The 22,934-nt window shown below is 44.3% G+C and overlaps 2 protein-coding genes across 2 annotated transcripts in view; one reads left to right on the top strand and one right to left on the bottom strand.

Annotated features, from left to right (window-relative positions):
- MRPL43 (mitochondrial ribosomal protein L43) overlaps window positions 1–771 on the bottom strand; it is a 135,870-nt gene extending 135,099 nt beyond the window's left edge. The window contains exon 1 of the mRNA XM_086920269.1: window positions 551–771. Coding sequence (XP_086776395.1) covers window positions 551–681 — 131 coding nt within the window. The 5' untranslated portion in view covers window positions 682–771. The remainder of the gene's footprint in view (window positions 1–550) is intronic.
- Window positions 772–1,589: 818 nt separating this feature from the next.
- TWNK (twinkle mtDNA helicase) overlaps window positions 1,590–22,934 on the top strand; it is a 116,269-nt gene continuing 94,924 nt past the window's right edge. The window contains exon 1 of the mRNA XM_086922679.1: window positions 1,590–3,667. Coding sequence (XP_086778805.1) covers window positions 2,329–3,667 — 1,339 coding nt within the window. The 5' untranslated portion in view covers window positions 1,590–2,328. The remainder of the gene's footprint in view (window positions 3,668–22,934) is intronic.

Below are 22,934 nucleotides of genomic sequence, written 5' to 3'. Positions count from 1 at the left end.
CCACCAAGCCACAGGTTTTTTCTTTGCACTTCCTAGGATCCTTCCTCGTCACCTCACAGGCTTCTTTACCCAATATCCACTGGACTAAGCAGCAGTAGATTATGGGCTCCGTCTCATGAATCTGAGGAGGTTCCCTTTGCATCCTACAGGCTCCTTCAGTGGCATCCAAAGGTTTCTTCCCCATCAGCTGCCCACAGTCCCAACAACTGTAATTATTGAAAATTCGACCTGTATGCTGAATAAGATATTCACCAAGAGAACTGTCTTTGCTTGGCGAGCAGTCAGCCGCTGTAGGAAAGATGATATATGTTTCACGTGTTGTAGGATACATCTGCACAAGTAAAACCTATGCAAGTGACCTTCACTTTTTAGCCATCAGCACTTAGCAGGTAGCAACGTTTATACACCGATTCTAGTAATAGTACGAACTGTTCACTCCAAAGGTAGAACACTAAGAAGTCACACGAGACATGGGGGTTTGTGGAACAGTGTACACACACCTATTCTAGCTTAGCGCTGCTCCCTCGCCCTATCTCTCAATAGTCCTCACCTGGCACCCCTTGAATTCCGTGCGTCCTTGCTGAAAACCAGGGTGAGCCTCTTGAGCTGGCATATGTATCGTCCTACTCCGTTCTGCAGCACGCTCTGCAGGAACCGGCTTGGGGTTCCACGGGAGGTCATGCTGCAGACTGGGATCCGCACAGCACTGTCAGTGGAGTAGAAAACACACACGGCAGGGAGCAGAGAAGCGACACGATGGACACAGAAGAAAGACTCACCAACCAGCAACCCGCACAGAGAGGAAGCAATACTTTGGAAAATCGTCCTCCTCTGTTCGAAAACCATCCATCTTAAACAGTAGCAGCTCCACTACACAAAAGACAATATAGGAAGATAATACCTCATTCCTTGTAAAGACAGGTCATTACTATAATCAAAGGAAAAGTAAACTTTTCGAGTCTTTATTGAAATAGTGCATTCTAGTGTATTGGCGTCACAGACGTAATGTTAACGTAGCTTATTTTGAAGTAAAACAAATCTTTTTCTCCATAATGGCGAACTGAAATCTTTTCCTGGGCCTAAATATACATATATCTATATATTCTTTTTTGAAGATGCGCCTTTCTGCATGTTTATAAGACTTATTGTTATTTAGCTAAGGGGCTTCATCTTGTCAACTTGACCTTTAAAAATAGCTACAAATGCGGCGGCCATCTTGGAAGAAAATGCTGTGTAGGTACTTTGATCGAAACATGTATTAAGTAGGAAAATTAGTAAAATAAGAGCAATATTAGCTCTTTTATTTGAGAGTGCCTTTCACAAATGTTCATGGGGAGAGGTTTTAAAGAGTTGGTATATATTCACATTTAACTTATGGCTTTATGACAAAACTTTTATTAAACTCTATTAACGTGCTATTTTAAGATTTATAAATGTTATGTGGGTTGACGGACGGACAAAACGAAGGCTTTTAGTCGGCATCTGTTCTGCTGTAAAATGTGTCTCTAATACGACATTTCGTGGAATATTTCTTTTACTGTAGCAGTGTCTGGTCAACATTAAGGAATCTGCCCTAGTAGTCTTTCTTCCCTGGTATGCCTTTTGCTTTGGACACATGTGAGCAACGGTGCAGCCGTCCTTCAGATTGCGTTCGTGTATTTGTACATCCCGCCAAAAGTCAATGTAGTTACGTGCCGTGCCGCTAATTATGGATAAAATGCATATACACTCTGGGGACGACCGGCTGACGTTTGAAGGAGATCTGAAACGAGGACCATCAAAAAAATTGCTGTCTATTGGTTTAAGACTCCTGTAATCCTGGGGGCTAATCATGTCTGCTGCCACTATACCGGACACAAAACTGGAAGTCTAAGGCGACAACAGGCGACCGAATGTGGCAGGGGCCACAATTTTATTACGTTTTGGAAAATGACTCGTGTATACAAATTAAAACGGAAGATGGAAAACGAACTAGATAATTTATAGGAGTGGATTTAATCTAATTTAAAAAGTAGAAAGGACTTTTTTTGATGAATGCTCCGTTTATTTTGGAATACGGTAACATCTTGCCTGTTTGTCTTACTTAATTATGCTTTCCGCATTGATTTAAATATTATGGCAGATCAAAGGATATATGTTGTTATGTAAGTACTTTTAACATCCATCAGTAGCATTGTAGGATCAGTTGCTCCGACGTTATATTTGCTTCACTCATTTTGAGATCAGTCTGCATTATTTTATCATTACTACACAGGCATTTCAATTACAAGAACATTTCGTGTATTAACTGACGACGCATTGTGTAGTGTTAGGGGAATAATAGGAATCATGTATAAATGGTTGGGCCCTTCCATGCAGACATGGAGTCTGCTGCGGCTTTCGAGAAGAAGACTGATGCATCCAACAGTTCCATCTTTGGGCTCCTCTTGTAGTGTATTGCTCACATTCTCCCTTCCTCCTTGTCGGATGATGCAGATTTGCCGGACTTGTCCAAGCCCTCTTAAAGGTTTCTCCTATCTGCAGGAGCCCATCCGCAGGAACTTAAAGAAGGATCAGCTCTCAGTACTGGACTCCACCCTACCACCCATCTCCATCACTGAAATCCGCCAGTACCTGAGGTCTAAGAACATTTCATTTCATGATGGCTATAGCTGCTTGCACACCCCAAGTCTGTTCGTGGAGGGTGCTGAAAAAGATCAATTCAGACTCTTCATTGACAAAACCACTGGGCGCTTCTTGTGCAAGGCCACCCTGCTGGAAGGAAGTTGGGAGGACTTTCAGGACAGCGTGGAGCTGCTTCAGAAGGAAGGTTTACCATGCCTGAGCCCACAAACCACGGCTGGCTATTTGGAGAACGACTCTGATCTCGAGCTAGACATCATGGAGGTGAACAGGATTTACAACAAGGCTGTCTGGTTCTCAGATTTGGAAGAGAAGGAGGCCCAACTCTTCAAGATCATGTTCGGTATCTCCAAGATCTCAAATGCTACACTGAAGAAGTTTGGAGTCAAGTATTTTAAACCCACAAACACTCTGGTTTTCCCATGGTACAGTCCAAGGGACTCCACTTTAAAGGGTATAAAGCTGCTTTCTGCTGAATGCAGAGGGGAACAAGTAAATTACTTTGATACAACTTTACCAAGGCCAGGCAGCTACCACAACCTATTTGGCTTGCATCTGATGTCTAGAAGAGACAATGAAGTGGTCATCACTAGCAGAGAGGTAGACAGTCTAGCTCTTAGCCAGGCTACTGGATTGCCGACTGTAGCTTTACCCCGTGGGGAGAACTGTTTGCCACCAATTCTTCTTCCTTACTTAGAACAGTTCAAAAGGATCACACTTTGGCTGGGGAGTGACCTCCGCTCATGGGAAGCCTCCAAAATATTTGCTAGAAAGCTGAACATGAAACGTTGCAATCTTGTCAGACCTGGAGACACGCAGCCTTGCCCTCTGGATGCTTTATCCCAGGGTTTAAATCTGAATAAAATCCTCAAGACTGCTATTCCTGCTTCTCACAAGTCAATTATTTCTTTTCGACAGTTGCGGGAAGAAGTCTTTGGGGAGCTTGCAAATGTAGAGCAAGTTGCTGGAATAAAATGGACCAGGTTTGTTGAACTCAACAAACTACTGAAGGGTCATCGGAAAGGTGAACTCACTATTTTTACAGGTACAAACAGTATTTTTCCTGCTTTTTAATAGATGTTTAGCAAATTTTTCACAAAATTTTTAGTTTGTCCTTGCAAAAATAATGTATGCATTTGCTGTGTAGTGTCCTTCCTCAGCCACAACGCAAGGTCATTGCTTCATATCTTACAGTAGAGTTCGATGTTAAGATAGCTTTATCAGTCTTGCATCATTTGGACTGTTTACAGGTAATGGTTGGGTCTTGTTTGATGTGATATTTATTGAAAGTTTCCTTTTAAAGTTAGTTTAGACACTTTCAAATAGTACAAAATATTATAATGTCTGCGTGCATGATCTTGTTGAATCACGGTTCAGTGACTTGTGTCTGAGTGGTTTCCTGGTTACATTTATTTGGCCCCCTGTTTTTTGTTTACTTGACTTTGCTCAAAATTGGATAGTGAATATGGCTAGACAGTAAATGTTTGTGGTATTTGAGAAGTAATTAGCAATTATTTGTGAGGTTTTCACCCGTCAGCTTTTGTTTTTTGGCTTAAGTGTAGCAACACAATACATCCTCCTTACCCCGATTCAGCTCATTGGCTGTTACAGAAGGTTTTGCTTCACCATTCTCAGTTGCATGCATGCTTAATTATCACACTATATTGTAAAGGATAGCAAATCTCACTCTCTTGGCTAAGCAAGGCAAAGTTTATCTGAGAGCTTTTTCGGTATACCATGTAACCTTTGATTTATTGTAGTTTTAAGTGCATTAATTATTCACATATATGTTTAACATGTATTATATTGCATTATAAAATCTTGTAAAGGTGCATCAAGATCAACCTGTTCTGTTAATGCCATCATTCTATGTGAGGTCTGCCTTTTTCCAAACTAATCAGAAAAACGTATTTAGGTTGGGTACAGATAGGTATTAGAGAAGAAGAGCATCAGTTTCTTGGAGATTTGATGCATACAAAGCAGAGCATTTTACGAAGGCACACAGACCGGTTCTATTGAATCAGTCCAGTCTTATCTGCTGGCTGGGGACTCAACAACTTACTTAGCAGAGAGACATGCAGAGGTCAACTTCTTCAATTAGGAATAACGGACTGTTGTTCAAGCTAAGATATTAGATCGAGAGGTCATATTAGAAACTCATACAGCCTCCTTTGGGAACAGGAAGGAAAAAGCTCTGAGAGGTTAGAGGTATCAGAGGTGGGACTGAGGACTACGGTGCAGGCATGTATATGGGCATACAAACCGTTCCGCATCAGCCCTTTAGTTTCCCCCTATATTGATTTTGCTTTCATCTCGCCTGGAGCGTGCATACCCTTTGGCAGTGGAGCTGTAATTAACTTTTGGGGTCTTGGATCAGCGGAGATCAAGGAGGTTGGCAAAAGAGAAGGAGGTGAAAGCTGTGTGGAACACAAGGAGTGCAATATATACCGAAAGTGGAGCACCTGTCGGAGCGCAGAAATAGCCAGCTTAGAAGATGGTTTGGCTTACGTCGAGACCCGCCTGTCTCTTTACTCACTCCCAATTCCGCCTCATTCCACCTTTACTCTGCCTTAACCCACCTCTTCTTTGGTTGGGGTAGTTTTTCAGAATTCCAGTCCCTTCCTCCCTCACCGCCACCATACATTGCCCGCATGCACCCTACTTACTGCATGTAACATAAGGACTCCTTCATAGTGCCTTGAGTGCTTCTGTTTAACAAGCAATCCACCTTTACTGCACTGCCCACCACCATGAAGGGGGCCTAGTAGGAGTAAAGAGGGCCTAGAAGGTCCTGACTACACACTCAGTAAGCAGTTGCTGGCAAACATACGGGCAAGCTCACCAAACGGAGAGGACCCATCAGGCAGCCTGCAGGTACCAGAAACACCCCTTCAACCACATGTGTAATGCTGTGCTGCCTAGTGCTGTGCTTGAGCGGTGCAATGTTGAGCTGTGCTTTTGTCGTTCTGTGCGTGTGCTTTTTACTTCCTCACACGCTACAGCTTATATTAATGGTCATGTTTCTCTTACTGAGCACAGTGTTACCCCGTAACCGGTCCCAGGATGCTTGTTTCCGGTCCAGGGAAGACCTGGCTTGGCAGTTCGTTTTGGACTGTTCTCATGAGGCACAGGCTCAAGACTGATTTGCATATAGCTCTGTCTGAACTGGGGTGGTGAAGTGAGCTAAAGAACAATGATGGATTCAACCCAGGTCTGTGACCGGGGCGAGTGTCTGAAAAGTTTCAGCACTCCGTCCATCATCTCGTTGTGTTTGCTTTGTTCACCCTAAGTTGGCAGGGTATGCCCAGACGTGGGTCCCTTGCTCACTTTGCCACTGGATTCAAACTAGCCTGGCGGATAAGGGGTATTATCCCAAAACCAGTCCCAGGATGCTTGTTTCCGGTGCAGGAAAGACCTGGCTTGGCAGTTCGCTCTGGACTGTTCCCATGTGGTACAGGGTCAAGACTGAAATGCATATGGCTGGGTCTAAACTGGGGTGGCAAAGTGAGCTTAAGAACGATGAAGTATTCAACCCAGATCTGTGACTGGGGGTGAGTGCCTGAAAAGTTGTGTTTGCAATTTTTCTCTTAGTGCCTTAATGACTAATACTAGGAGGCCATTACACACATTAATAAACCAGAAGACACAGACAGACAAAAAACGGCTCTAACTTTGCACAAAATGGAAAGCTGTTTCACAGGGTTTCATTATGCAGCATAAGAACGCAATGTAAAAAAGTGCTAAACATGGGGAAATTAATCTTACAATATTGTGTAACCCAAGTACAGAGGGCCTCACTAAGGTAAAACAAACTCTCCTAACCGCTGAAGGTGGGGTTCTGCAAGGGCAAGATAAACTAAAGTTGGACACAACGTATATTAAACAGTTCTTCTTAAAAACGAACAAGCAGGATCGCGATGATCCATCCCTAATAACCCCTGGCGCTAAAACCAAAGGACATCCAGCCTAATAGAAGTAGCCAACACACCTGGCAGACCGCCTCAAAGGCAGGCAATCAGGGCACCTCTGACAAATCACAACATCTCAAACTGTTCTCAATATTTTTTGTGAAGCAACCATGGAGTGACATATTTATGAAGAACCCAGCATTTAAGTAAACTGAAATTCAGGGCGTTTCTAATGAATTAAACCAACCCAAATCTTTACAAACACTTTACGAGTTACAAAATTCACAACTGCAGAGTGACTCGCCAGTAAAAGCCACCACAACTAAGGATTCTGAGACTCAGGGAAAATCATCTCCTAGTCCACCAAAGGTGAACACAGACCAAGGAGATGCTGACAATAGACAACTGACCACATCACAACAACCTTTCCCAGATAAGACTTCTATCAACTTACAGGACGCAAATAATCAACAGGAGCAGTCTGTCCAGATAGTCTACTACCCTGACTATGTTACAGATAATGTTTTTTTTTCAGTAGCAACAAACCGCAATCAACTGACAGATCTGACTGCCTCATCAGGCGTGTCACACACATGCTTACCCCCATACTTTTAATCAAATAAGGAAAGGGCCCTATAGACAGGCGTAGATGTTTGGAACTCAGACGCCTAAACGTCATTAACCAAACTCATTCTTATCCCCTTGAAAACATCAAGAGGCAGAAATTATACATACTAAATAGGGACACATTATACGGCTACTGCAACACATCCGTTCTTTAACCTATATCGAAACGGAGGACATCACCAGTATCCAATTTGAAACCTCGTCTCTTTCTCCTAACTTAGAATCAACAATAGTAACAAAGAGATCCCCAGGATGTGTGGCAGAAGTTCTCAGTGAAAAGTCTGCATTTGCACAGTGGGATATTAAATGAAGAACAGTAGATGCCTGAGAAAAATCTCCACATTTTAAACAATAGCAAAATCACACACATCTACAGCAATTTCGTACACTAAGCCAACCCCAAAGCAGGGTTCCTGCAGGCCTAGTAACTTTAATAATCTACTCCTCCTAACTGTAATACACTTGACCTATGAACTGGTCTCAAATTGTTTGATCCTAGGCAAATATTTTCTTATGAAGCCGTCTTTTTCTTTATCGCATAAGAGAGCACAATCAAATATGCAAGTTCACTATTTTTGCTGTACGAAAACTCTTTATTTACTAGACTAAATGTTTGCCCCATGTATAACAAGAATCCCGTCCATATATATAGGGCCCACATGATCCCGTACTTGCCTATTAGTTCACTAATAGCATTGTCATCTGGGCAGGAGGAGTAATAATTACCAGTTCATGTTTAGAAACTCACTTTTCATAAATATATTACCAAAGCATGATGTGGTTGTGCACTGCCATTTACAGATAGCATATTTTCCATTAAAATGTCCACAAAACATTCCCACTAACATATAGTTTTACTAATATTAGCACACAAACAATGTTTGGAAATTGGGTTTTGGCAAAAATATTTAACATTTGCTCATCACTGAGTAAAGTGTTCTAATTTGTTTTGATCCTATAAAAATAATTTTTTCACCACAGAATTACGAAAATGGGTTTTCATAACTAGTGAAATATATTTGAAATGTTTGAGCAGTTGTCTTAGCTATTTCAGTGTTGTGTTATAAAAAAGCTTGACATGTTACAGCCTTTAATTTAACATGCTTTGCTCAGTTAAATTTTCACACAGTTCACTTTACAGAATCCTCTCACAGACAGAAAAATGAATGTTGAAAGACAAGCTGACTTTTGACCTCTGTCTCTTGTTATCTGGTTACATTTGCTAGATTTCAGAGACAGGGGTCAAAAGTCAGTTTGTCGTTTTAAAATGTACTTTTTGTTCTGTGACTGAAGTTGGAGGATTTTTAACACAGAAGTCCCTAAAAATAGCTTGTCCTGAAAAAATCTTGCTGGACAATGCCAGTGAATTTTTTGGGTCCTGCCAATAACTCCTCACTAACCAACCCACCACCAACCATGACTGCCACCTGACCGTATGAAAAACCCTCATCAGAAATGACACCGCAGCAATCATGCAGACTTTTCATTCAGGGGCCCCAGTGAGCCCATGCCCCCAGTGAGCCCATGCCCCACCACACGTACAACCTGGGAACATTGCCAATCTGTACCACCCTGACCCACATCATTAACACCTCCATCACGTCTGCCACTTTCTGGATGAATGGAAACTTGTAGAAATCAACACCCTCTTCAAGAAGCCAACAGCTGCCCCAAATCAACCAAGCAACTTCTGTACCATCTCCCTGCTCCACCATCCAGCCAAAGGGATTGAGAAGGCCATTAACAAGCATGTCACAACCCACCTTGAACTTCACCATCTTCAAGACAACACACAATCAGGATTCAGAAAGAAATACAGCACCGAAAGAGTACTCATCAGAGCCACCAACGACATTCAAAACATCCTGAACCGAGAAGAAAGAGCGCCCCTCCTCCTGCTTGACCTCTCTGCAACCTTCAAAACTGTGTCCAACAACATCGGCATCAGAAGACTCCACGAGATTGGCATACAAGGATCCACTCTCAGATGGACCAGTTCCTTCCTCACCGGAAGAACCCAAAAGGTTAGGCTGCCACCCTTCACATGAGAGGCCAACAAACTGATATGTGATGACCCACAGGGATCGTCCCTCAGCCCCATGCTTTTCAAAATATACATGACACCACTCGCCAATATCATCCGATCACAAGACACCCCCCTCCTCTCCTGCGCCGATGACACCCAACTCATCCTCTCTCTGACAGTCCAATTAAACACCACCAGAACCAACTTCACCAACTGCACGACCATGGTAGCAGATTGGATGCAAACCAAATGCCTGATGGTCAACTCTGACAAGACGGAAGTACTGGTCTTCTGCATCAAGATCTCCCCATGGGATTCCACCTGGTCGCCATCAGAGCTAGGACCAACACCCACACCCATGGAACGCGCAAGAAATATGGGGATCATCCTGGATGACAAGCTCCACATGACCACTTAAGTCAACGCAGTGTGCACCTCCTGCTTCTGATAGAGCGCGCAGGCCACCCGGCTCAGAGTTTACCAGATTTTTTTTTTTTTTTTTTACGCACTTGGGCCCATGACGTGATTGCAAAATACAATTTTGTGAGTCGAGTGAGTTTACACGCCACTATCAGTATTCTATATGTGTTTCCTGTAACACTATTACCATAGCACCTGACTTACCACAGGCACTTGCTCTTCCTGATGGTTTAGGAGCTGTTTGAGGACAGGTGACAAGATAATTCTAAACACTTAGTCTATTCATTTAACATCACTTTTGTAATTTTCCAAATGACCAGACACCTGAGGCGTTTTGAAGTCTTTATGTAAGAATGTAAACTTTAAAGTGACAAAAGTATTAGGCAAATACTAATCAAAACATCAATAAGTAGAATTACGAAAATGGTGTAACTATGGATAAGGGAAAACACCATTGAGGGCAAATGGGATTCTAAAGGGTAAGGGCAACAGGGAACATGCTATTCAGTTTCAGGCTTAAACTAGGGACGGTAAATTTAAAACACATTAGTCAGTGAATTTCTATAGCCTATAAGTGATTCAAACCCTAATCTTAGTCTATCTAACTTAGATCCTAAATATTCATCACACTTTATTTAAGCAAAACAGTTTTCAATATGTCCTACAGGAAAGGGGGAAAATGGAACATACTAACATACCATTTGCATATGCATCAGTAGAGAGAACAGAGAGCATATCATGGGCATGGAGGCTTTATTAAAGAGTAGGAAGAAAAGGATAGTTGACGGACACCCACAGGTATATTTACCTAGGACAGGAATGAGGACTAACCCTGGCCACGGGTCAGCTTCGGGAAAGACGAGGACGAGGACCCTCAAGGATTTAGGATGCCAGTAAGTGAGCAGGTACAGCTCACGGAAAACCAGGACAGGATACCCCTCAGGATTTTGGGTCAGGACTGGGCTCACCAAAGGGCACGACCAACACCTGCAGCTTCGGATGCAACGCCTGCGCTACCCCCTCACTGCACGGAATCCGCCAGTAACCCCAATTGGGTTCTCGAATCTCCCAGCAAAGTGCTCCGCCAGCACTTAAGACTATTTCCACCCCTTGGAGTTTGTGGAAATTCGGACAGAGCGCTCCGCAGCTCTCTGTATCAATCACCTATAGAGTCGTGGGGTCGGTGACAGGTCAGCTATTGGACAAGTCGGACAATTTTCCTTAACTAAACTAGGCTAGATATACTCTTTTTGGGTCCCAAGACCACCCACAAATGTTGCAAGTGACAGGGTCCCAACTTACGATTGGTCAGGAGAGGTGATTAGGTCATTATTACCTCCTAAAATTCTACGTTCCCATGATGAATATTACATTTTCGTACCTGCCCCTTACATTCCAGTTCCCAATGATTCGAGAAAGGTGGAAAACAATTGAACACACATGAGTTTTATACATTTGTTGCAAGTTTAGGAACATCCGAGGTTTTCTCCTGGGGTAGAGGTGAGTTTCCCAGGCGCATCTTGCTTCAGAAGCCAGCTGGCTTGGTTCTGCTTCTGCGCTGTGTGGGTTTTTCCCTCATCACGTGACAGAGTCGGAACAGGTTTCAAAGATGGAGTTACCCCCTCTCCCAGGCCTATGGATACGTGGTACATGAAAAGTAAGCGAAAACAAATTAATAACACAGAAAAATAGAATACACTGTACACCATGATAATCTACACTGCACCACTCACTTCATAATAACTATAGCAATTAAAGGTTAAGCAGAAATAGATAGAAATGCAAAGAAGCATGGGCAAGCAGAACGCGTGATTACAGACAAGCGGCCATGTTAGCTACAATGCCCATGAGCGAACTCTCCCTCCAAATTTGCGAGTGCGTCACATCACAAGGGTATAAACGACGCATGCGCAGACTGAATTTCTGCGAAGCGGCCATTCTGTAGTATGCAAGCGGAGTTAGGATTAATAAACACATACGCAAGCATCTCTAGGACACCCGCGTGTACTGTAAAAGTGTAATATTAATGACAAACAGGATTGTTTAGTACTATTACAAGTTAACGAGGTTCATGAGAAAGAGCAAGTCGCTTTACGTGCGAATCCTTACTCCATCAATCCCCTCTTTGATGATATTTACTATCATCACTATTAATGGAAACAGATGCCAACTTCAATTTTCTCACATCTCACTCATTTCTATCTCAACAAATTTGTTGTTAGGCCTCTTTTCAGCATCCTTATTAGGATGGAAACCTTTGGCCTTCTTATAAATCTGGTTTCTTAACTCCTCTAATTCTAGTTCGTCAATATTTCTCTTGACTCCTCTCTTATTCACTGTATACTTCTTCCTACACTTTCGACATTTGCAACAAATTATTATAATGAACACAATCAGACTTATTCCAGCTATTGGCATCAGTATTTTCCCTACAAGGCTGCGACCTATGTTAGTAAACCAACTACCTACAGAGGAGAGACCATCAGTCAGTCTTTTCCAGGCACTATCAACCTCCAGTGGTTTGAGTTCTTTTTCCAAATTAGTAATGTTTTGCACCTATTTCTTAAGTTCTACACTCTTATCAGGAATGTAAGTGCAACAATGTTGCGCCTTCAACATTCTGCAGACTCCGCCCTCTTTTGCCAATAAGGTATCAAGAGCAAGGCGATTCTGAAAACCATTGATCTGATCGCAACCATTTCAGTATTGACCAACAGGAATCCAGCAGCAGTGTCAGTTGACAACCGATCCACTACTGTAGACAATTTGCAGATACGGTGAGTATTCAGAACCACTCCCACTCCAGGTATCAGTGCACTAAATATATCACCAATAATTTCTCCTAACCTTTCACGTCTACAACGCACTAAACCATTAGTATTTTCATTGCTTCCAGCGGTGTTGTTCACATGGTATATTTTCGGGAAGACAATGCCAAAATAGCAGCTTCCATACCAGTGATCCGGCAATTTGAAATAAGCCTTGTTTCCACATATATAATAAATTCCGGGAAACACAGGTTCTGACCTATTTTTGAAACCCCAACCACCTTGTAATTATGTTCGCATTCACTGGAACCGATGAATACATTTTTATAATAACTAGTCTTTTCTCTATGAAGACAGAGTTTCCCTTTTCATTCAAAATCCAACAACAGCGCAGGATTTGCTTCGCCATTTGAGGAGCCCTCCATGTTTTCAGCCCATTTAGGAGTTTTCTGTTTCTTATCATTGGCCTTTCTTTGGAAGCTCTCCCTTCTCTTTTCTGCCATTTTCAAAAAAAAAATTTCTTGCTCGTGCAATGAACAAGTCAAATTATCTCTTCAAGCTTGATTTAAATCTGTCACCTATAGTCATAAAGTATTCTCCCATGTAACGAGTCACTTCGCTTCTGACATGCACAATATTCAGGTGTCCCCGACTAGGCAGTTCAGAGAAAATCACGTCAGTGTTCGAATAGTAGTACTGCAAAGTGCTTCTATAAAATAAGCTTGCAAATATACTACAGGAAATTCCATAGGTCAGGGGTAAATGATGATAAGTCACGCCTTCAGCTACTGAAGAATGTAGCTTCATACACACGTAACAATCTTCTACTTCCATAGCTTCTACGTAACGCACTAAAAGATTTGCAAAGACATTTAAATGTGATCTGTTTCTCATTTTGTGAAAATGCAGTCCTTCCTCATCTGGTGCTTCTAAGTCAGGTCGTGTTTGTCTCAAGCTGACTGAATTGTCACGTCTTTCTACACTTCGTGGTGTTTCTTCAGTATGTACAACTTCTGAATCTGGGGTCATCGGTTTAGTAGGGTACAGGTTAGTATCTTTACTTATCATAAAAGGTATAAAGACTGTTAGTCCTATCCATACTACTATAACTATTGCTACGCTGCATAAGCATATCTTACAGCAAGTTTTACAACAATTCCCTCTAGGTCTTCCATTTACATTTGAATCAGACATTTTTGCTTACAGGTGGCTTTCCAACCCCTCTTTGTTTCTTAACACAAGAGGCTTACGCAGTTTCACTTTTCAAGGTGGGTCTTCTACCTCGGAGCTCTGATCCTCGATCGAATCTTGATCGCTTCTGTCACTCTCTTCAGGGTCATCAATCTCTTCCAACACCAAATAGGTCCATTCAGGACTCCGATAGTTTTTATTTAGCCTCTTTACTCTGGTACTGCGACTATTTTGCTGAGCTCCGGCTCTCTGTCTTTCACTAGCAGCTCTTTTTCGGTCTTCTATTTTCTCCTCTACTGTTTTCAATCTTAGTTTCAGCCTCTTTATGTATCTTGGTTCACTTTTCTTCTTGAGCCTTTTAGTGGTTGAGGAAACTTGACCCTCTTCGTGAACTCTTTTATTTTCGCTCTGATGTGGCACTATTGTTTTGGTACTGTCCTTTTCCCTTCCTGTCTTTCATCAGTTTCTTCTGCCTGGTTTCTAAGCTGGCCTTGTTCAGGTGTATTTGGTACTTGATTTTGATTTTCAACTGGTTTGGACTCTGCTTCCTGAACACGTTCGTCTATTTCTATCTGTTCCTGTTCATGCACTTCGAACCCTTGATTTTCTTCCGCATGAACTTCAGCTTTAATTACTATCTGTCCCTTTTCAGTTTCTGGAGTCTCTGGAGGAGTGTCGATGACTTGGTCTGTCCCTACCTGACCTATTTCCTGATCAGGTCTGACGTGATTCTCGATAACCTGACCTTCTCCTTCTAATCCTGTCTCGTCCTCACTATCCCACTCTCTATCTAGGTAGGAATATTTTCTGGTTCTTATTGGATCAAGAATCAGGTCGTCGGCTGGAAACCATTCGTCTTGACTGGTGCTCGGTAGTATTACGTCAGCTAGATCTGGACCCTCGTCTGGAGCCTCTTCAGCTGCACCAACTTCAGCCTCAGCCGCCTCTTCATCGGTTACCTTCTTGGTATGGCTAGCATGGATCCACTTCGGCACGCCAGCACACTTTACAGCTGTGGTGGTTACAAGGATCACTTGCCTTGGCTTTCCCCACTTTGGTCCATGACAACTCTTCCGGGTGTGCGTCTTCAACACCACCCAATCTCCAGGTTTCAGTTTATGGGCTGGAGTGGTTGGCCATTCGACAGCAGTTTCCCCAATGTGGTGAGAGATAGAACGCACTTGGTCACCCAGCTGCCTGCAGTATTCTAGCACCAAATCATCAGAAATACTCAGCAGTTTGTGTCCAGGTACCCATGCCTGTCGCATCACTCTTCCCATTAGTACTTCATGGGGGCTCAGGCCTGTCTTTCGGTTTGGAATGCTCCTCAATCCCATCAAGACAAGGGGCAAAGCTTCTATCCAGTTCAATTTTGTGGAATTACACATCTTGGCCAATCTCGACTTTATAGTGCCATTCACTTGTTCGACTATTCCAGAAGCCTCTGGACGATATGCACAGTGTAGCTTAGGCTCAATCTTGAATGCTGTATAGAGCTCTTTAAGGATTTCGTTGGCAAAGTGCCCACCTCTGTCTGTTTCAATTGTCTCTGGAAAACCGTACCTAGGTATTAGCTCCCTGAGTAACAACTTGGCCACAGTAATGGCATCATTTTTCTTTGCTGGGTATGCTTCCACCCACCTTGAGAATAGGCAAACTATTACCAAGACATATCTGTATCCTTTACACATAGGCAACTGTATAAAATCTGCCTGTAGTCTGACAAAGGGACCTTCTGCCTTTCCAATTGTACTTTGCTCTACTACAGTCCTCTTTCCTGCGTTGAACTGCTGACACACCAGGCACCTCTGGCAAAGCATCTCCGCGATATTCCTGAATCTTGAATTGTAGAACACTTTGTCAAACACACGGCACATTGCATCCCTCCCAATATGGGTGTCTCCATGTATCATCCGGGCCATTGGGGCAGCCATACTATCTGGTAACACAGGCACACCTGTATTGTCAACCACAACACCATCCCTTTCCCTGAGCTGACATTCTTCATTCTCCCATCTTTGTTTTTCCTCCTCCTCTGCTGCTTGCTGCAACTCTCTCAGTTCCTTCCAGGTAGATACATTCTCAAACACCATAAGTTGGCAGCTGTTTCCGCCCCCCCATAATTTGATTTTTAGGGACATTTAGTATCGGGCACAATACTGGGCAATTTGGTCAGCGTATCTGTTTCCGGCTATCACATCGTCATTACCCGATTTGTGAGCAGCACATTTGACTACTGCCAATTCTTTGGGCAACTGGATTGCTTCCAGCAGGGTTTGCACCACTTTTCCATTTCTGATAGGGGTACCTGAGGAAGTCATGAATTCTCTTTACAACCACAGCTGGCCGAAGTCATGAACAACCCCGTAACCGTATTGACTGTCAGTGTATACGGTTACTCGTTTATTTTTCCCTTGTTTGCAAGCTCTGGCCAATGCGATTAGCTCGGCCACTTGGGCAGACTTTATTTCACTTAGATAGGATGCCTCTAGGGTCGTTTCCAGTGTGACTACAGCATAGGCAGCACTCAACCCACCATCCTCATGTCTCAAGCAGGAGCCATCCACAAACATCACTAGGTCCTCTATGGGAAGGGCAGTTTCTTTTATATCAGGACAAGGTTTTGTACTAAATTCAGTTAGGTCAATGCAATTATGCTCCATTTCGCCCTCCACTTCTGCACTTTGGGTGAGGGGCAACAGAGTTGCAGGGTTTAAAATATTGCATCGGGAAATTATTACATTCTCTGCACCAATAAGAATTCTCTCATACTTAGTCAGCCGACTAGGAGTGAGATACTGGGTCTTTGTTCGGGTTAATAGAATCACAACTGAATGTGGAACATAAACCGTTACAGGATGTCCCATGGCAATGTTTTCACTCTGTTCCAGACTCGTGCACGTGGCAGCTACTGCCTTCAGACACCCTGGAAGCCCAGCAGCCACTGGGTCCAGAGTGGCTGAAAAGTAGGCCACTGGCCGTCTAGTCAGACCATGTTCTTGGGTTAGGACTGAGAGTGCACAATTGTCTTGTGTATCACAGAATAACTCAAAGTTCTTAGAGTAATCAGGCATGCCTAGTGCAGGAGCAGAGCACAGACAGTTTCGCAATTTTATCCAGGCTGTCATGCTTTCATCATCCCAACTAACTGGATCATCTGCCCCTTTCTTGGTCATTTTTAGGGCTCGCATTGCGACGCAATCGCGAAAGCGATTGTCGCAGTGGAGTCCTATTGTAATCATTCTGGCTTTCAAGGACTAACGAGGTTTAGGACAACAGACTGGCACGCACGCAGCCTGCCGGAATCGGATCAGGTCGCGCTCCGATTCCGGCAGGCTGTTCACAACACATGCACACGCAGGCAGGCGCACACACAACACACACACAGAGACAGACAGACGCACACACACAACACACACATACAGACGCACGCAACCGCCTTCACCCCCACTCACCTCCACTCACCAGGCTCTTTCAGCGTGTTCTGTGTCCCCAGCGCTGGTCTTCACCCGAGCACCCGGGCCCCCTCCTGGGACCCGGGACTTCAGATTCCTGCACTCTGCTTTGGCGCCTGGGGCGCGCATGCGAGGACAGCCCCCGCCCTCTCACTGTAAACCCGGGCTGCTTTCGCTGGTCACGTGCCCGTAGCCACGACAACACGCGGCGCGCTCGTGCGGACCCCGAGAAGGAGCAGAGAAGCGGCTGGCAAGTGGTATCCCGAGCGGAGGACCGGAGCAGCCTACATAACTGAGTGGCGTAGCTAGGGGGGACGGGACGCCCATTGCGGCCTTTATAATTTATTTGGGACCTGGAACGATCGAACACAGTTTCCCTCTCCTCCCCAAATACATTATAATGGCGGCCGCGGCCGCAACGAGCCTCCAGTGCCGCGGCCGGGCCCAGTAGACAGTAAAAGTGCATGGGGACAGAGTGCACTTTGCCAATGGCCTGTCTTAAAACGTCTCTGCTTCCTGCCGCTTAATTTTGCCCCCCCATTATCTCATTATCTGCATGCCTCACGCGCATCCGCAGAGAAAGTGACAGGCAGGTAATATTTCGTATCTCTGACATCGCAGAGATGATTTTCGTACCTCTGTAATCCCCTTTGGCAGTCCTGTCATTCAAGTATAACGCAGTCGATGCTGCTATCAGTCAACCGTGGGCGTGGCACACCATGGGGGCCGGGATTAATTATCCGGATGTGCCGGGCGGCGGTAGAGTTTGCCATCATGTCCGGAGGAAGTCAGAGGAAGTGGCGGCAGTAGCGGCGGGAGACTCATTTGAGTCAGTAAAGTACTACACGAGACTCGAGTCTCTCATGGCTGCCACCGCGCAAAAGAGCATGATCGATTGCGGGGGCAAGCAGGAAATTCTGATATGAAAAGTAAGTGTGCCATCGATGTGCACTCTGCCTGCCTCCAGGCTTCACCCCAGGCTGCTGGCACTCGAGTCGACTCGTCCCGACCCGCTGCAGGAAATTCTGATTTGAAAAGTAAGTGTGCATCGATGTGCACTCTGCCTCCAGTCCAGTCTTCACCCCAGGCTGCTGGCACTCGACTCGTCCGGTCTCGGCCATCGACTCGAGTGCCAGCAGCCTGGGGTCAAGCCTGGAGGCAGGCAGAGTGCACATCAATGGCACACTTACTTTTCAAATCAGAATTTCCTGCTCGCCCGGCCTCCAAGATTTCATTGCCCCCCTGTGCCAAATTAGATCATTACAGGAGGAGTTCGGTGGCCGGCCTGTCACCTCCTGACCTCGACACTTCCTGCCCTTTTATTAGTCTCTGTTGTGGAGGATCTCTGAAGGTTGTGTCCCACACAGTGTGAGTCTGAGAGTAGGTGCTCTGTGTCTTTAAAAGGCACAACAAGCACGGCTCTCGAGACAACAGTGCCATTTAGCAGAATATATCACGGCCATCACTACCTGAAATGTGTCCAGATTGCCAGCAGCTGCCTGCGTCCAAGGAGTGTGACGGACTCGGGACCCATCCCCAGCAGTCTTTAGATTTTCCGCTGCAGCACTGTGACTCGTTAAACTTGGTAAGAGTAAAACATGAAAGCTGCTGCCATTTTAAATGTTCATGCTAAGGTCAGATTTGAAGTTTTATTAGATAGCTGCCAAGGTTTTAGATTGCTACGTGTTACATTTTCATAATTTTAGTAAAATTTTTGATATGTATATGTTTCCCTCATCTTCATTGCTTGATTTTGCTCGCAAAAAGTGTAACTCATATTTGTTGAAATGTCACTCATAATTGCACTACAATTATAACAATGTCACACATAGCAATCTGAAACCTTGGCAGCTATGCTTTGGGTGGAAGCCGTGAGGCGTGAGCGCCAGTTTCATGTCACTGCACAATATCGCCAGTTTTCACCACACCATAGGATCTTGGGGAACTGTCTGCCTCTTTTTTGCAGGCTCCTCAGTGGGAGATGTGCAGGGTGGTGAGGAACCGGGCATCAGTTACAGCATCTCACCAATGGTTTAAACCCCAGTAGTTAGTCCGAAAAGTGAAACCAATGGCATGTTTAGAGCGGGGATTCCCAGCTGACATTTGAAAAAGCCATGCGTAATATTAAACATCCTATTAAAAAGTTAATTTATACCCAAAATAACTTTGTAGCAACATTAGGATAATGAAAGACTGGGCCAAAAAATAATAATCTTACCTATACCATGAATTTTGCATGCATCTTTTTGATAACAGTCCAAAGGAGACTGCTATATTAGGATTGTAACTTATGAACTGCAAATGACAAAAGGATTTCTGTGACCAAAGCAGTAGCCCATTGATCTATGCACATAAAATACAGTTCTGTGATCTGTATGATACATGTTCTCTGCAGCACGGACGCTAACCCTCTGAGTTACTTTATGATGACTCAAAAACTGCCTCTAGACACAACCCTGATCTCTCTCAGCAGAAACATTAATCACCAGACTTATCTTTACTTTTTTATTGTAGCCTGAAAACTACTGAACACACAAGCAACTCTCCAGCAGGTGCTTTTAAACCATAAGTTACTCCTATTATTTCCAAACACAGCGCCCCCTGTGGTCAGCGCCTGGTGCACTGCCTAGGAGGCAGAAGGTGGAGAGATGCACAAGGAGGCGCCATACAAATGTATTTGCCTTTGCTTTGTTACAATATGGGCCGGAAAATAAAACGCACCGGGCCTTTTTTTGAAATGTGACTTAGCATTAAAGATGTGCTGACTTTTCACAATTTAAATGAAAATAGACCAGTGCTTTAATTAAATACCCCCTCACCCACTTGTGATAAAGTTACTGGGAAAGCTTTCAAGTGCTCACCGTCCTTTTTCCCCAGCAAACCCCCCCCGACCCCCGAGGGGCAGCAATCTGAGGGATAGCCCATTTGTTGCAGCTTTATATAGCACCAAATAGATCCAAAGGTATTGTACACTGGTCCCTCTCACCCACTTCTTGTGGCGAGGTTAATGAATTTTATTTTGGTGTGATTACTTTCAAACCTTCCCCCGTCCCATTGCTGTTTTCAATGCTATCATCCACCTTCCCATTATTGTTTTAAACCCCTCACCCCGCCACTATTTCCAGTTCTCCCCCACTATCCCTCTGTGGCTTTCTCAATTCACCCCCACCCCTCCTGCTGTTGCTTTTAAATCCCCAAAACCCTCCAGTTGTTTCTGTCAGACCTTCCCCTCCTACCTCGCCAGAAAAAACATCACCCGCTAGCCATCCCACCAGATTGCCTGTGACAATGCTTCTTTACTTAGATTTCTGCCGAGCTGCGCTTGGGCAATATGCATTTCTGAGAATGACAGTCCGGCAACTAGCCCAGAGCGTGCTCGGAGTAAATAAATACAAGTAAGAGTTAGAGTCCTAAACAGCACGGACAGTGTGACTGACTCGAGACGGGGTGCTGCAGTTCCTCAATGCTACTGTCTGTCAGACCAGAACATGTGCGCGTGGGACAGCAATGCACCGGACTTGTTCATATAGCTCTTTGCCACCGTCCCATATCTTTGTAAACCGGCTTTGCTGCATGAAGTGACTGTTCTGCATGCCGAATCCTAAAACCCACGTGCCTTTAATATTTATCGCTCTCTCTCCTTTATTGTTATTTATCTCTCCCTCCCTCTCGTTTGTTATTTATCTCTCTCTCTCCTTTATTGTTCTTTATATATCTCTCTCTCTCTCGCCTTTATTGTTATTGATTTGGACTGATCAAAGTGAACAACACTGCTGGAGTCCTGCTCACACGTTGTCATTGGTGCCTGAATCTTGTTTCCCGTGGGTCTCAGCCGGTCGGTCATCCCTTTGTTTTGAATCTGTGCTTTGTACATATGGATGCTGACAAAAAGGGGAGGTTCACAATAGGCTGCAGCATCACAGTCATGTGTTTTGCCTTGTTTTGGGTAAATACAACATGACTGTGGGCTCCGTCACTGCTCATGCGTCCACGTAGCAAGGCTAATAAGCATTTGCAATCCAATAGGTCTCGCATTACTGAAAGTTTGAGCTATTGGCGTTGCATCATTATTTGCAATGCCAGTAGCTCAAACTTTAACTACTGCGAGACCTATTGCATTGCAAATGCTTGTTATCAGAGGTTTGGCTAGAACAGCAAATCCCACAATCCACTGTCTGCAGTATCCCACAACTCCTAGAAACATTCTGACTTCCTTCTGGGTTCTGGGTAATTCCATATCTCGAAATATTCTAATTCTTTCTGAAGTAACTCTTCTGATACCTTTTTCTATCTGGTGTCCCAGATACTTCACTGAATTCTTACAAAACTGTAATTTGTCAGGTGATACTTTATGTCCTCCTCTGCCCAAATGATTCAGCAGGGCAACGGTGTCAATAACACAGTCGCTCTGACTTTTAGACGCCACTAGAAGGTCGTCTATGTACTGAACCAGGACAGACTCCTTCGGTAGAACTAAGGATTCAAGGCATCTTTTTAGAATCTGATTAAAGATTGAGGGGCTTTCTGTGTACCCCTGAGGGACACGATTCCAGACATAGACATGACTGTCAAACTCAAATGAGAAAAGAAGCTTGCTGTCTGGATGCAATGGGATGGAAAAGAATGCGTGGCATAAATCTATGACAGTGAACCATTCTGCATTCCAAGGAATCTGAAACAGGATTACTGCAGGGTTTGGCACAATGGGACAACAAGGTACAACAATCTGGTTTACCTTTCGCAGGTCCTGCACTACCCTGTACTTCCCGCTAGGCTTTTTAATTCCAATTATGGGTGAATTACAAGGACTGCTCATTACTTCCTGTATTATGTTTGCCTCCAATAATCTGTTTATTTCGAGTGCGACTCCAGCTTTCACCTCGGCACTCATTTTATACTGTCTGGTTTTCGGGTAGGTAGCATTGGGTTTAATGGCTATTTTAACTGGGTCCACATTTGCCATTAATCCTACATCTCTCCCGGTGAAATCCCACACCTCTGGTATCACCTTTTGTTGGAGTTCTTCAGGTAAGTCATGAATGGTCAGAGTTTTAACTGCTGTATCAGGCCTTAGCAACATTCGTTTGTACAGGCCATCTTCATCTGGGGTCTGAATTTCAACACCCTTTGGTGTGCAAAAGATGGTACAGTTCATTTTGCACAACAAATCACGTCCCAGTAGATTTACTGGACTGGAATCGCAGACCACAAATCTGTGCATTTCTTTAAAATTCCCTATAGAAATCTCCATGGGTTCAGTTACAGGCGTGCTAATTATCTGGTTTGATACGCCCACTACTTGTATTGCTTCTCCCGAGAGGGGTAGGTTAGGAACGTCCGCTGTTCTCACAGTCGAACGGGTAGCACCAGTGTCCAACAGAAAGGTGACATCATTTCCTTCAATGTATGGCCCTGTCTGGTCTACCGGTAGGGAGGCGCCAAACACGCACTCCCCTTCCTCCCCCCTCAGGCCCCGTCAGTATTGTTCATCACAGAGGAATGTATCATTTAATAGGAATTGTGAGGTTGCCGGATTTCTCTCATTCTGTCCTTCCCATACTTCAACCCTCTCATTCTGTTGAGCCTGATTCTTATAATTAGGTCTAGGAGCTCGAGGCAATGGAGGTTGATTTACCTGTTGCTGATTCTTTCGTGGCCCCTCTTTCTGCACCTGTGGAGTTAAACCATTTATGGGGGCATTACCAGCCTGCAAATGTGGACACTCGTCTCTCCAGTGCCCTATCTGCCCTTACCCGTGACAGGGAAACTTCTTTTTGGCCTCTTCCTTGCTCATCTTTACCCGGGGCTTCCCTCCTCCCCCAGAGGTAGTATTTGGCGTATTGCTATTCAATTTACTTAACTGTTTCTCTTGTTGTTCAGCCAATTTCACCTGTGCCCACATCACTTTCTCCTTAAG

The sequence above is a fragment of the Lissotriton vulgaris genome, chromosome 5 (assembly GCF_964263255.1).
Source record: "Lissotriton vulgaris chromosome 5, aLisVul1.2, whole genome shotgun sequence".
Lineage (NCBI taxonomy): Eukaryota > Metazoa > Chordata > Amphibia > Caudata > Salamandridae > Lissotriton > Lissotriton vulgaris.
This window is presented reverse-complemented; position numbering and strand designations above follow the sequence as displayed.